Source organism: Cornus florida, unplaced genomic scaffold (assembly GCF_030987335.1).
Source record: "Cornus florida cultivar Cherokee Brave unplaced genomic scaffold, ASM3098733v1 CherokeeBrave_3.0.0_Hap2_Chr11, whole genome shotgun sequence".
NCBI lineage: Eukaryota > Viridiplantae > Streptophyta > Magnoliopsida > Cornales > Cornaceae > Cornus > Cornus florida.
The window spans coordinates 114,740,590-114,756,057 of record NW_026775581.1 but is presented as its reverse complement, the minus strand read 5'-3'; the positions used below and the strand labels follow the sequence as shown (position 1 = coordinate 114,756,057).

General features: G+C 39.1%; 1 protein-coding gene across 4 annotated transcripts in view; it reads right to left on the bottom strand.

Annotated features, from left to right (window-relative positions):
* Window positions 1-15,468, bottom strand: part of LOC132282880 (probable serine/threonine protein kinase IREH1) — a 38,888-nt gene that overhangs the window by 8,680 nt on the left and 14,740 nt on the right. For all 4 annotated transcript variants that reach the window (XM_059784694.1, XM_059784691.1, XM_059784692.1 and 1 more), the window contains exons 5-6: window positions 10,353-10,525; window positions 9,769-10,015 (exon numbers count right to left, since the gene is read on the bottom strand). In XM_059784694.1, the coding sequence (XP_059640677.1) occupies window positions 9,769-10,015; window positions 10,353-10,525 (420 nt within the window). The remainder of the gene's footprint in view (window positions 1-9,768; window positions 10,016-10,352; window positions 10,526-15,468) is intronic.

The following is a 15,468-nucleotide window of genomic DNA, read 5'->3' as shown; positions in this document are numbered from 1 at the left end:
TTAAAACTAGACTTCAATTCATTAAAAATACCACTTTTCTCCCTAAGCCACAGTGAAATATTTCGATCTGAACTCGAGTCACAAGATTTGACTGCATCAGCTTCTTTTATAATACCCAATCTCTTTGACCGTGAGATCTGATCATGGCAGTGCTCAAACTCATTTTCTATATCCCAAATTTTGATATGACCTCTATCAGGCCTCATCTCATCACAAATATATATGCCCAAGACGGCCCAATCAATTCACCTCATTCAGGAGTAACACACACACATCTTGCGAAAAATTAACCAGCCTATTTCACAATTCCAACTAATTCATGATCTTTCGTGTAGCCAAATTGTACAGTTTAAAGTAGCTTTTTAACATCATATTACATAATCCAGTCTGGCTCTCCACACTGAACAAAGTGTAACCAATATATTTAGTAGCTTATGGCTCACCAACTATGCTTGTCACTGCAATCACTACCAGAGAATCGATCAGATTTGGCCACAAAAAATAACACGCCATACCACTGGATACTTCTACAAAATAGCTACTTCAAAATGTCCCAAGGACATTGGCTAATTGAAATGGTGCTTTAGAGCACGACAAACTAATACAGCATTTCATTTCTGATACAAAATAAAGGACCAAACATTAATTCTAAGCAGATATTTTTTACTTTTCATGCTTATTTTAAAGGTTTACGAATGCATATCTTCCACTTCTTAGTTAAAAGCAATAGTCCAGCTGATGTAATGGAAGATGTTTTACACTCTTCCATAAAATATATCCTCTTCTATTCTATTGTAACACCCATTGTTTCAAAAGTTTATGCACTTACATCCAAAAGGAAAGTGACTGCCAACTTCTCTACTCATTGCATCTCGACTAATTTCCTTCATCACAAAAATTAAGATGTGACTACATACCCTATAGGAATTTGATATTGAAGAGAACCAGATGGCATAATTGTGTGAATCGTGATATGGATCACAATTGATACAATCACCCACTCCCCCCCCCCCCCCCCCCCCCCCCCAAAACAAACAAACAAACAAAATTGTAATAATATTAAATACAAGTTCTTATTGCTCCACCAAAGTGTTCAGATGAATTAATTGATGGAATCAACCTCAAATGATTAGAATCATGCAAGTCAGGTAGATTTTATGAATTCCCAAACCCATCGACTCAATCAGGTCCTGGTCTTGCTGAATTCAAATTTCATATCGATTTGTCTTGCCTTTCTTTGTAAAGGTCCAAAGGAAGTTCTCCAAAGGTCCTTTAAGCTCCAACCTTCTTCTTTTTTTTTTTTTTTTTTTTAAGTAAAGCATATATATATCAAAAAAGCTCTAAGGGAGAGCAGCCCTTAACAAAGAAAAAACAAAGGCACCATAGGCGTCAATACAACAATAAGTTGTTGACAAAATCTAACAAACCGTCCACCGAGGAACAATTAATCCCAAAGACCCAAAAATATAGAGAATGTAGAATAGACGATTTAACAGCCCAAGCCGGCGCCTCTTTGCCTTCAAAACATCTTCTATTGCGCTCGAGCCACAACCCCCACCAAATACAAAGAGGTGCTACCCTCCAAGCTTTTCTAATACGGTTACCGACTGGTCTCCCTCGCCAGGCCTCTAGCATACCTTTTGTTGTTCTTGAAACAACCCAATGAATCCCAAAGACCTTCATACCCATGCTCCAAGCATCCGCTGCCACTTGACAGTGCATCAGGAGATGATTAACCGATTCACCTTCCTTTTTGCACATGCAACACAAGTTAACAGTAATATGCCGTCTTCTCCTAAGATTGTCAAGAGTCAATATGCTTTCAAGAACCACTGACCATGTGAAAAAAGCCACCTTCAATGGTGCTGAAGTCCTCCAAACAACCTTCCAAGGGAAATCGTTACAAATATCATTCATAAGGCTTTGGAAAAATGACCTCACCCCAAACACCCCTATAGAACCTCTTGTCCACAACATCTCATCCCTTCCTACCCCCTCCACCTCTTGGCTATAAATTAAACCCAATAACTCTGTAACTTCCCCCAGCTCCCAATCATTGAATCTTCTACGAAATCTCAAGTCACAGCATACTCGCTCATTCATAAAATGGAAATAATCAGCAATCATTGCATTCTTATTCTCAACAATTAGGGATGCACACGGTTCGGTTCCTAACGGTTCCAGTCGGAACTGGAGCCGGAACCGTTCACAACGGTTCCTTAAAAACAAAACCGGAACCGTATAGTATGGAACCGAACCGAAACCGAAACGTAGAACCGGTTCGGTTCCATGAGAACCGTTTGTTTGGTTTTTTTCCTGTATATCTTGCTAACAATCAAATGGATCAGAAAAGAAAAGCTAAAGCCATGAACAGATGCATAGTAGGCAAAAATATATGAGCCCTAGACCTGAAAGACGAGAGAGAGAGCAACAAAGGTGAGAGGGCTGACCTCTGATTTGATCCAGAAATTGGGAAGAGACAGAAAATGTGTAAGGGAGTTGGGAGGTGAACCAGCTGGAATCGGATGATGGCAAATCAGAGCCGTTAATTGGATTTTTGTTGACGAAGGCCGATGATGTCTGGGTGGACCTCCATGAGAGAGAGGTTAACCTCCTACCCGCGCAACTCTCGGCATCGTCTTCTACCTTTTGCTTGCTTAGATAGCTTAATTAGGGTCTGCTCTTTCAAAGTGAAGAGCCAAAGGAGAGAGGCAGAGAATCTCAGAGATTGAGAGGAGGCGAGGACTGAGACTGAGAGAGTGAGAGATCTGAGAAAGAGGGCAAGTTCAGAGTCGAGAGAATAGAGATGGAGGCGATTGGGGAGGCTGCGGCTAAAATGATTTGCCCTAAAATATATATATATATATATATATATATATATATATATATATATATAATCAACGTGAGACCGGAACCGAACCGAAACTCAACGGTTCCTCATTTTAGGAACCGGAACCGGAACCGGAACCATGAGAACCAGAATTTCGGTTTCGGTTCTCACGGTTCCGGTTCCGGTTCCGGTTCCACGGTTCTTTTGTGCACCCCTATCAACAATCCTAAATAGATACGGAAATCTATAAGCCAGTACCACATCCCCACACCATAAATCCTTCCAAAACCTCACATTCCGCCCATCCCTAACTCTAAACCTTATCCGCTTTGAAAACTCATCCCAACCCCTCCTAATGCTTTTCCACACTCCAACACCTTCTGATACAGACCCACTTCTAGAATTCCAACCTCCCTCTTCTTCTCCAAAACAACAAGCAATAATCCGTCTCCAAAGAACGGCCCTCTCACACCCAAATCTCCAAATCCATTTCCATAGCAAGGCTCTATTAAACATCTCCAAACTACGAATACCCAGACCAACTTTTTTAATGGGCGTGCATACAGTCTCCCACTTTACTAGATGGAATTTGAACTCCCCATCAATACACCCCCCATAGAAACTTCCCTTGAATCATATTAAGTCTGTTGACCACTGTTTACGAATCAAAAATAAGGACATAAAGTGCGTAGGAAGGTTAGAGAGGGTACTTTTCAGCAACGTGAGTTTTCCCCCTTTCGACAAATACTACTTCTTCCACCCGAATAGTCTCTTTTGGAAACGGTCCACCACTAGATCCCAAACTGCCACTCTCCTCATCGAAGAACCCAAGGGCATCCCCAAATACAACAGCGGGAAAGACTCAATACCACGCCCCAAGATTTCTGCCAGCTCCAACATATTATCCACCACCCCTATTGGAACAATCACACTCTTGGTGATGTTAATTTTCAACCCGGAGACCACCTGGAAGCAAGCCAAAACACACCTCTAGTACCTCAACTGATCCACCCTCGCATCACAAAAGACAATGGTGTCGTCTGCAAATAACAAGTGGAAGTAACGGTCTGATTTGGGGTTTGCCCCACCGAAAAACCATTAATGAATCCCAATAATTCTGCCCTTCGCATAATTCTGCTGAAAGCTTCCATGACTATAATAAAAAGATAAGGAGATAAAGGGTCCCCCTGCCTTAATCCTCTCGAACTTGCGAAAAGCCTGCAGGAGACCCGTTCACTAATATAGAGAACCGAGCTGTCGAGATACAAAACTGAATCCACCTTCTCCATTTGGTACCAAACCCCATCCTTTCTAATAAATACATCAAAACCCCCAATTAACATGGTCATATGCTTTCTCAATATCCAACTTGCACACTTCCGGGTACCCCACTCTTGACTCTTGCATCAATACATTCACTAGCAATAAGAATTGGATCAAGAATTTGCCTTCCTCCCACAAATGCGTTTTGGGACTCCGAAATAACCCCATCCATCACTTTCCTTAGCCTCAAAGCCAAGACCTTCGCAATGATTTTATACACATAGCCTACCAAACTCACTAGTCTGAAATCCTTGGCATCAACCGCTCCACCCTTTTTGGGAATAAGGGTGATAAAAGAGGCATTCCAACTCTTCTCAAAACAACCCTCCTCAAAGAACGCAGCCAAGACTATCATCAAGTCCGCTCTCACCACCTCCCAATTCTTTTGGAAAAACGCTATTGTGAAGCCATCCGGTCCCAGAGACTATCACAACTCTTTAAAAGCTTCCAGAACTTCCTCCTCCCCAAAAGGCCTTTCCAACCCCAACCTATCCTCTTCTGAAATTTTATCAAATTCAATGCCATCCAATTTCGGTCTCCAATTAACTAATTCAGTGAACTGATCCTGAAAATATGTCACAAATCCATTCCTGATTTCCTCTTCAGTTTCCATTAAAAATGATCCTGCCGATACTATTCCCTCTTCTATGAGCGTTAGCTAGGCGTTGAAAAAATTTTGTGTTCCGCTCCCCTTCCTTGAGCCACAGGGCTCTAGACTTTTGTCTCCACGATATTTCTTCCATAACAACAATCTCTTCAAACTCAGCCTTGCACAACTCTCTTCTATTTTTCTCCATGCCTGAGATCCCCACATCACCCTCCTTTCTGTCCAAATCCGAAATTTCAGAGAGCAATTGGCTTTTCCTCCACTCCAACTTGCCAAACTCTTCCTTATTCCAGACCTTCAGATCCCTTTTTAAACTTTTCAGCTTTGTAGCAACCTGAAAGCTTGGAGTACCCCTGACCTCATATGCGCACCACCAGTTCATTACCCTATCCTTGAAATCTCCTACTCGCAGCCACATATTCTCAAATCTAAATGGAACGCGACCTCTCCTAATCCCTCCACAATCAAGCAAAATGGGAACATGATCAAAAATTGCCCTAGCACTGGCCGTTTGCGATATACCAGGAAACTTCTCCTCCATCTCCACCGAGATAAGGAATCTGTCCAGCCTCGAAAAAGATGGAGTTTCACATCCGCTTGACCATGTGAATGCACCACCCGCCATGGGTAAATCCAAAAGATTAAAATCCTCCACAAAATCCGAAAAGTCTGCCATAGCTCCATCCCACCCACCTGAATGAGATCTCTCATATGTGTGAAGAACAGCATTGAAATCACCCCCAATACACCACGGCACCTCCCATCTTCCTCTAATGCTACCCAACTCTCCCCACAACTCCCTACGCTCAACATCATTCACTGGACCATATAGTATAGAAGAACTCCAAGAGTCACTTTCAATAGACAAATAATCCATCGTTCTCTCCAATAAGACTTCGAAGTATGATCCATGTTTCTATGCCTCTCCAACTACGTTGGCCTTGATTTTCCGTGGAACACCATATGGCGCTCTAAGGCCCCACCTAGAGTGGCATTCTTTGTATGGACTGCCGTATGGGGTAAGATCTTGACGATTGACAATCTAAGGAAGAGAGGCAACAGTATTGTTAATTGGTGCTGCCTTTGCAAACGAGATGGTGAGACAGTGGATCATATCCTCCTGCATTACCCTATAGCGTACGACTGTTGGAACCTTATATTTAGCTTATTCGGTATGTTTTGGGTAATGCCTCGATCTTCTAAGGGTCTAATTAACGCATGGAGGGGATGCCGTGTGAGAAGCAGTGTTCGCGACTATTGGAGGACAGTTCCGCATTGCATTTGGTGGTGCATCTGGAAGGAGAGGAATAACAGAATGTTCGAAGAGAAGGAGTCGTCCTTGGCAACGCTGAAACTTCACATATTATTCGCTCTATCTTTTGTTACTTGAAGAGGAGTTCTTGCTCCTCTTCTGATGACTTAGTTAATTTTTTGGATTCTTTGGGTCCTTAGATCCCGGTTCCACTTTGTTTAAGGGATGCGTTCCCCTTTTCAACGCTTTTTAATCGATTATTATTTATAAAAAAAAACTAAGATCCATTTTTTTGCCACGTGTTTCTACTCACAAAGGGATTCTTTTATTTCACTTGGAGCCCTGTACTTATTGTTTGGACACTGGATTTGTTTGATTACTTGTTCTGAGTAAAGGGAATTAAGAGAAGGAAAGAAAGGTATCAATCACACTTGTAAAGATTGTCATCATATTGATAAACTTAAATAGGTTCTATATAACTACTGTTTTTTTCTACAATATACTTTCAAGTTAAGGATCATTGCATGGTACCATGGTGAAAACTCAAATGACAAGCATAAAAATGAAGGTTCAAGTATGAGAGCAGTCACCTTGTGCAAATAATGTTGAAGGCTAGAATTGTCTAAAGATTTACATATTTTTCATTTCTATGCAAATTACTGTTATTTCTAGACTATTTTTTAATGAAACTTGCAATTAACTATTTGATAACATTTTTTGGGTTGTTTGGCATGTGTTGGGTAATGCCAAGATCTACTAAGGATTTGATTCATGTATGGAGAGGTTGTCGCGTGAGAAGGAATGTACGCGATTTCTGGAGAGTTATCCCACATTGTGTTTTGTGGTGTATTTGGAAGGAGAGAAATAGTAGAATGTTTGAAGATAAAGAGTCGTCTACGGCAATGGTGAAACATCACATTCTTTGTTCTCTATTCTCTTATGTGAAGAGGAGTTCTTGCTCTTCTTCTGATGATTTAATTATTTTTTTGGATTCCTTGGGGCCTTAGTCCCGGTTCTATTTCTGTAATAGGGACGCGTTCCCCTTTTGAGCGCCTTTTTTATATTATTATTACTTATCAAAAAAAAAAAATACAGATTTACAGTGTGAATAGGTTTGGACAACTATGATTAGAACACAAAAGTTGACTGAATCTTACACAGGCATTACAGTAAACAGATAGAACACCGAACAAAACTATTATATAACATAGTGTGCTGCTCAATGAATTCTCATATACGTCAATATTTAATGATTTTAGTAACAAAGAAAGTCATTTGAATAACACGATGGACTCGATTCAAATGCTGCAGGAAACACAATACAATGATTCAATTTCCATCTGACGTCCAAATTACACGTCTTTATAGAGTTTTGGTCAAGAAAGGCTCAGTCCTATGAAATGTAATAACTAACAATTTCAGATCAAAGTGAGGATTCAGTAACACAGATCAATTAATGTTTCATCTTTTTCGTCAATCCGACAACCATATAACACAAAACCAATATAAGATGTGGTGCTCGGAAGGTAAGGTCAGCGCATGCTACATTTTCTTTCTGATAATTTGTGATGGTACCTATGAAGTCTAGATACACAAGAACTGCAACAGGACACATTGCTCAGGTTAAAAGAGTATTCACCCTAGCTATACATTCTCCATTTATACTCAATACTGAAATTTCTGCCAAAGTTTTTAAAGGCTACTATCCAGCATGGTATCTGTTATCAAGGGTAGGGTGCTGGATAGAGGTTGATTAGGCATAGACCTGACCATGTATTTTATTTGCAGAAAGTGGCTGTCCTCAAACTCGAATGCGTCCCCTTCATACTTGGCAACCCAAGCTTTTGGCACTACACCAGACAAAGGAACCTTCCTACGAATTTTTTTTTTTTTAAGTCTCATCTTTTGCTCGCAGACACAGGAAAAATGTTAGAAATTAAATTACCCTCAGCAGAATAAAAACATAACAGGGCTGTATCAATTATCGCTGAAGGAATATTTTATTGTGAGCACTGATAAAGTGTTTGGTTGTTTTGACTAGAACCATGTGATGGACAGATCCATAAATACAAGAAAGAACACTTAATACTTTTAAACTTTCTTCCCCCCCAACCCACCCCCCCACCCCGCAACCCACCCTAATAGAAGAAGGTAATACAATACCTGCACTGTTGGAATGCATAATCCAAGTAATGTTAATATAGGCTGAGGCTGACAATGAAGCAATATTGTATATTTTTTTATAAACCCAGTGCACGAGGCTCACACGTGGAGGTAAGGCAGCGATATCTAACCCTCCCCAAACCCCACAATGAAGCAATATTGTATACTGACATGATAAATAATCGAATCCTCTCTGCATTCCCCGTATTTCACCGGCACTGTATGGTCACAAGATATCATGTTTTTTGTGTTATTCCCTATGTTACCTAGACTCGGGTATGGGTGTCGAACACAGGTGCATGTCTAAGGGTCAGATGCTTCTAATTGTTAAAATTTGAAATATGTGAACACAAACAATGCATTGAAGAAGACCACACGTGACTCTCTAAAGGTGAGATCTGGACTTAAATGATGCACATGGTTTGCGGGTGATTGGGTGCATCCGGAATTTGCAAACCATCTGAGACTCCAATGTGGCTAGCAAGTGGGCAGATACTTTGTTACCAAATAAATTAAAATCAATAAAAAAAATGCATCGAAGGATCCTTGAAGTAATTGTTATAGAGTGTTTATGTATGAACAAAAGTGAGGGTAAAATTCAAATATAACATAAATATTGTGCAACAGTAAGAATAAGTCATACAATATTGCGTGCATCAGGAATTTAATAATGGTACTGCTCTTAGAAAAAAGAAAGAAAGAAAAAAAAATAAAAAGTGAAGTTTCCAGCTCGTCCTCACTAAATGCACGAATTTTAATTGGAATTGAAATATTGGAAAAGAAATGTCCTAGTAGTTCAAGATTAAGACAGTTTTCTGTGAGCCCTAGGTCAGTAAAGTACTACAAATCCAATAACATAGTACCAAACCAGATATTCATGAGCATCATTAAATGAGTTTTGGAGGTAAATCAATGATTAGTTTATAAATATTAAGCAATGTTGAGTAATTTTAAACCCTCTAAATCAATCCAGCTATGTTTAGGCCAAAATTACTATTAAATAACTGGGAATCTTTTAAAAGGAGTTATGACAATTCTAAAAAACTTTTGTTCGGTAATGAGGCGGATGTTCCCATGCATCAACTAGTAAATGTCAAAAGCGTTGTGAACAAATTACTTAAAAACCAGTAAACGTTGAAACAACATAAACAAAGCCCGTGAATAAAGAGTGCTACCACTGCTTACAGAGATCGATTGTAATGTATCAAAGTATCTACAAGCATTCAGGACGTAATAGATCTGAAAAATCAAACTTGTAAAAAAAATATATAGATCTGAAAAATCACACTAAGTAAACCTATCTATACCTGTTTCTATTTTGCATATATTGCTGAACAATTTCTTCTAGAACTACTTTTTCGAATTTTAAAACTGATCAGAATACTAGGGAGATGAAATTTAAAACAAACGAGTATAGAATAAATGACGAAATGATGAAAACTTGATATAACACAAACTGTAGAATGAACTTTAGTGCAACCAAACAATGAAAAGCACAGGAAAAAGTAAACTGTAGAAGGCGGTAAGGAATAACATTAAAAGCATTACTAATAATAATAACATAATAACAAAAGTGAAATTAAACATGAGTACCTTAATTGCAAAAAGATCCCCTGTCGTTCTCTTTTTTGCTAAGAAAACCCGGCCAAATGCCCCACGACTGATTGGTTTTATGATTTCAAAGTCATCTATGGAGGTACGATCCTTATTAGAATGTATAGGACTGGTTCTCAAACTACGAACAACATCATCTTCCAAAGGAGCATCTTCGTCAATTACTGTACTTGTTATGTCAACCTTTTCGTCATCAACTAGTTCACAAAGCTGCAGATACTTCTCCCTGGAGAATGACAATTCATTACATTAACTCAAAGGTGAGAAAGAAAAGGTGAGAGAGAGAGAGAGAGCATAAATGTTGAAACGAACACCTTCCACTCAACTGTAAATTGTATGTAAGTTTCTATAGAAGAATCTTTGCCTGTATATATGATTCACTCACGACCTGTTTCAATCTCTAAAATAAGTAGGTAAAGAAAAAAATGCCCTAAATTTACTCAGAGGAATTAACATTTAAGCAAATTCCTTTTTAATCCCCTGCTCTGTACACAACAGATCCTTGAGTGCGCAGGGTGGGACAAAAAAAAAAGGTGGGGAGGAAGTTGGTGCATGGAACTCACCGAATCAGCTTCTCTATGCGTGCTCCAAATGTCTCCACTGTAAGGGCATCCAATTTTCTACGGTCAATGACAACCCTCAAGTCTTCAAGACAAGTAAGCAAATATGGTAGTGACCGATCGTCGTCTAAAGGCGTATTTGCCACACATCGAGCAATATCAGCAAGCTCATTCATCTGCATCAGTGAGGACTTTTAATAGCTTAACAGTGAAATGTGATAAATACATATTCATAGCTGTATATCCAATTGTACATAAAACTAACCATCAGCATTTCCTAATGACACTATTACTTATCAAGAAAAAATTTACTGAAATACCTAAATACATTGTCACATACATTAGCCCAAACTTCTATAATTGCACTAGATAACATCCCCATTAAAGGCATTACCCAACATATGTTCCCAATCTACCAAGTATTTTTCTACAAGTGCCTCATATCCATGTTGTGCTTCTTAACTTGAGGTCAAGCATCACTAACCCTCAATATGCTAAAAAGAGCTGATTGACATATTCTCAGCACCAAGCAAACATGTTGTTAGGTCAATACGACTTAGCTGGCAAATTTTGTTCAAAACAAGAGTTTATACTTCTAATTCTTAACTTGGTTATGTTTTTAAGAAGTTAGTTAACTCCATCCAAGTTTAAACTGGAGATCCCCTTTTGAGTGCTTTTCAATGATTATCGTACTTATAAAAAAAATTAATTCAGTTCATCATGTTCAATCATAGTAGCATCAAGGGCTAAAAAAGTTGAAAAAGTAGGTTAAAGTTTCCACAAAAACCTTACCCAAAGAAAATGTTTCTGAAAAAAGATGAGGACACTCATCATCCTCACCAGTATCTTTTGCTCTTTCCAGAAACATCTCAATGCATGTTATATTCATGTCATGATTCCCACTCAGTCGTCACAACTCACAAGGAATCTAGGACAATAGATCCGTCACTGGAAAAAATTTGAGGCCACTTCTGTACATCTAAATTACACTTATACCCATCCTTTAAACATATTACCAACTTCCATAAAACGACTACTTTACAAAGGTTATATTGTAATTTGACAAAACTTGCAACCTGACAGAAAGCACATTACCAGAGGCACATTACCTCAGAGGATTAAAACACAACTAGCTAACATCCACGATAAATATATAATTCCCAATTTCTCGCCATTACCCAAATCAAAAAGCACATTACATATTTTCTCCCTATATCTTGAAACTTCAGTGTAGAGAGAGAGAGAAAGACTGGAGGGGAAAGAGGAGGATATTAAGCTTGGAGCCAACAAGTCCCCAGAGAGGCAACCTCTGGGTACCTCAGCACAGACAAAAGACTAAAGAGACTGGCGAGTCGCGGTTCGGGAACCGGTTGGATTGGCAGTGAACAGATCCAATTTTCGGTTGAACTGACTGGCTTTCAAAGGATTTGCGCGTAAACCGAACACGCACGTGTGAAAGGGACGGCTCTCTGGCAAAACCAACTGCTTCTACATGGGAACGGCAGAGTCAACTCTGACTCAGTCGGTTCTCTACTGAACCGGACGATTTGATTGTGGATTTCACTCTGAGTGATATATCAGATGGACTGAGACTCCGCAGCAGCCAAATCACACCAACTTGGCCGAGTTCGCAAACCACGATTAGAGCGTAGGTTGGTAATCCTATCCCTCACATATGATATAATTTACAGTCGCAATGTCTCTAAATACGTAATTGAACCATCTTCAGTCTCTATACCAAAGGTGTACTTTGTACAACCCGGAGATAATGGGAAGAGAAAGACCCTTATCTAAGCATGTGTAATTATAGAAGCCCATAGTTTTCCACTTTCAGGCGGTCAAGCGCATCCTATGGTATTTGCAGGGCGCATAGACTTTGCAAAATAAGGATAATATAGAGGGAGAGATTCCTGCTCCTATGACTGCTATCCAAAGTACAGATGACAAGGATGATTTGGTGCATATCTCTAATGTGTTTGCGGTATTGCAAGAATAGAAAAGTGGGCCCTTTCCCTAATGGAGTTCAGTTTTCACTTCCTGCCTCAAAGATCCGTCAAGGGAAGGGCCTTCGCAGAGACTATTATGATTAGTGTTCAATAAGCCATAGTACATACTCACAATTGTAGAACTAGTAATTTTGCATTGTCACTCAAGTTGGATAGAGAGTAGCACACTAAGTGGCACAGACACATGCACATATGCAAAAGACAACACAAATATGCCGATATGCCTAATTCTAAATTAAGATAAATCATAAGAATGCTAGGTGGACACGAAAATATATATAATTTTATTTATACGCATCAATTACATAAGGCAACTATATGCTTTAAATAATTTTCTAATTTCATACTAATAATTGCATAATGTGGAGGATGAAGGTATACAAATGTTATAAATATTTTCATTTATATACTACTACCGGTAATTTCCTATTATTATTTTTTATCACAATTGTTTCATGTCCTATATTTAAAAGTGTTCATTACATGTTACGTTTTCCTTAAAGGAAATGCTGGACCATTTGGTGTTTGTTCATCTTGCTTTCAAGATTGTCAGGCATGGCTCCTTTTACTATGTGTTTGTACTACATAAGGTTTGTGTGGGGGTGTCTGTAATTTATCAGCCAAAAGTCTAAAATAATGAACTTTATTTTTGAAACTAAGGACACATCTGAGACGTCAGGCAAGCGTCTAGGAATGTCCGTGAGGTATGCATTCCAACATGAACGTGGAACCTTTGTAGAAGTTTTCATGATTCTTAGGTTGCACAATACAATCCACAGTTGTTGCCCCACAAATACAACATTCTCCAAGTGAATAAATGCAATGAAAAAAGAAGAAGAAAAAAAATCCTTGTTGATAGATATATCTTTAAGTCAAATTCTAGTCTTGTACCAATGTGATGCAAGAACATTGGAAAGAGGTTAGGAAGACTGCGTGGAACCTTAACCAAGTTTTTTTTATTTATTTTTATGTCAATATGTCCTTATTAATCCTAGTGCTTATTTATTATAATGTAATGGTCATCTATCCATTTTAGGTTGTTTAACTATGTTATCATCTAAATAACTAATAAGGGATAACGTGTCTTTTCATCATTAGGAAGATAATAAGCTCTCTCTGCTTCTTCTTATATATTTCTTATAAATATGGTAGGTCAGATTGTGGTCAACTGGTGCTACATGCATAAGAAGTCGGGTGAATCTGTGAACAAACTTCTTCTTCATTGCTCAGTGGCAAGGGATGTTTGGTCTACATTCTGGCGGCTTTTCGTCTTCCATGAGTGTTTCCATTTTCCACCGTGGATCTGTTAGACTTGGAAAGGGTGTATAGCGGAGAGCCGAGTCAGAGATGCTTGGAGGGCTACTCCCCTTTGTATTTGGTGGGGTCTGTGGCGTGAGAGGAATAGGAGATCCTTTGAGGGAGAGGAGTCTCCTATTTGGTCTCTTAAATAAAATATTAAATCTACTTTATTCTTTTGGGTCAATGGGAGGGGTTGTAACTCTAACTGTATAGATTGTCTTTTGGACTTTGTGGATAGCTTAAAGTTATAGTGTCGTCTTGGACAGCTTTGTTTCCTTTGGGAGCGCTCCCCTTTTGAGGGTCTTTCTTCAATATAATCTTACTTACCAAAAAAAAAAAAAAAGATGGTAGGAGCCCTAGACTTTTCAAAGCAAAAGATCAACAAAGATACCTTATTGGGTATTGAAAGCTGAAACCCTAGTGAAAAACACCATTGCCTGTGCTAAGCCCACTTATGCGGGCTGCTGAGAGATGAAAATAGGCAACAGACATATCCTTTGCCATCATTTTTGCACAAAGTGGCTTCTCTCAAACTCAAACTAGCATCCTCACACTTGTTCCCACTTAATTATTACAATTTTTGTAAATTTTTCAGCAGCTGATGCTGGGTTTCTTTTTCAATAGCTGTAACAAATCAGTAAGAAATAAAATTCAGATCCATCTTCAGAAACACTTCTGATAGTGTGTGTGTGCAAGAAGAGGACGATGCAAGCCAAAATCCGTTTTTTTTTTTTTCCTTTTTATGTGATTAAGTAAGATTTCACAAAAAGCTGGACAGAATATAGCTGACCAATACAAAAGGGCCCCACCAACCAATACATCAGAATATAGCCCAAACAAGCAAATAAGAGGCATTAGACATTCCTGTTGTGGGTGTCTGGTTCTAGTAATGAAGAGGGAGGTACCATATTAGGATAATAGACGTCCTAAGAGATTGATTAGACCGAGAAAATCTATAAAAGTCCAAAATCACCATCTTCCACTTTCCCTGTAATAAGTTTTCATTCCTAATAAGACAAGAGGCATCTCCTGTTTAGAGCAATACGGAAGTACAGAAACAGCAAGAGGTAACGAACACGGATCAAGACAACATAATTGAATGAAGAATTCAACATTTCATAGGAGAATATCCATTAGTTGAATGCCACACACAAAGCACATCATGTGGCGTGTGTTCGCGAGGACATGTGATATCCGTCTCTCTATAAGACCAGCAAAAATGTATATGATGGCAATAAGAAAAACAGATCAGTGAGCACCGGTTTCAACGTCCAAATCCCTGGGATCCACAGTTGGATCATGGCGAAAGCCCAAGGTTACAACACGGCCACACCAATCTCAAAGAGCTCATTATGCCTAGCACCTGACAAGAATTAAGATGCATGCACTCAGATGCGGCTTTTGGCAGGATGAGGTAACCGAGATTGACCTAAAGATAGGAGTAAACTGAATCACACGGTAAAAGATTGCATAGTTAATGAGAAAGGTCGAGACAAAAATGATGAGCTCCACGAGTAAGAGAACATTGATATTGTCCCACACAGTCAAAGATCAATTATTATAACACTCCCTTATAGACCAAACGACTGATATCGATTACCAAGTGGAGTATAGAAATGGAGGTGGGACATGATTCCGCAAAGATATGTGACCACAACCTCATCGAGAACAACATTGTTTGGGGACGTGACAATGGTGAGAGACGGTCAAATCACGTGGCACATCAACATAGAGGCATGAAGAGTGCCATTCATGTTATAAGTTGGGTTCTGATACCCACCTTTTTTCTCCCTATAGCATGACAATCGGGTATT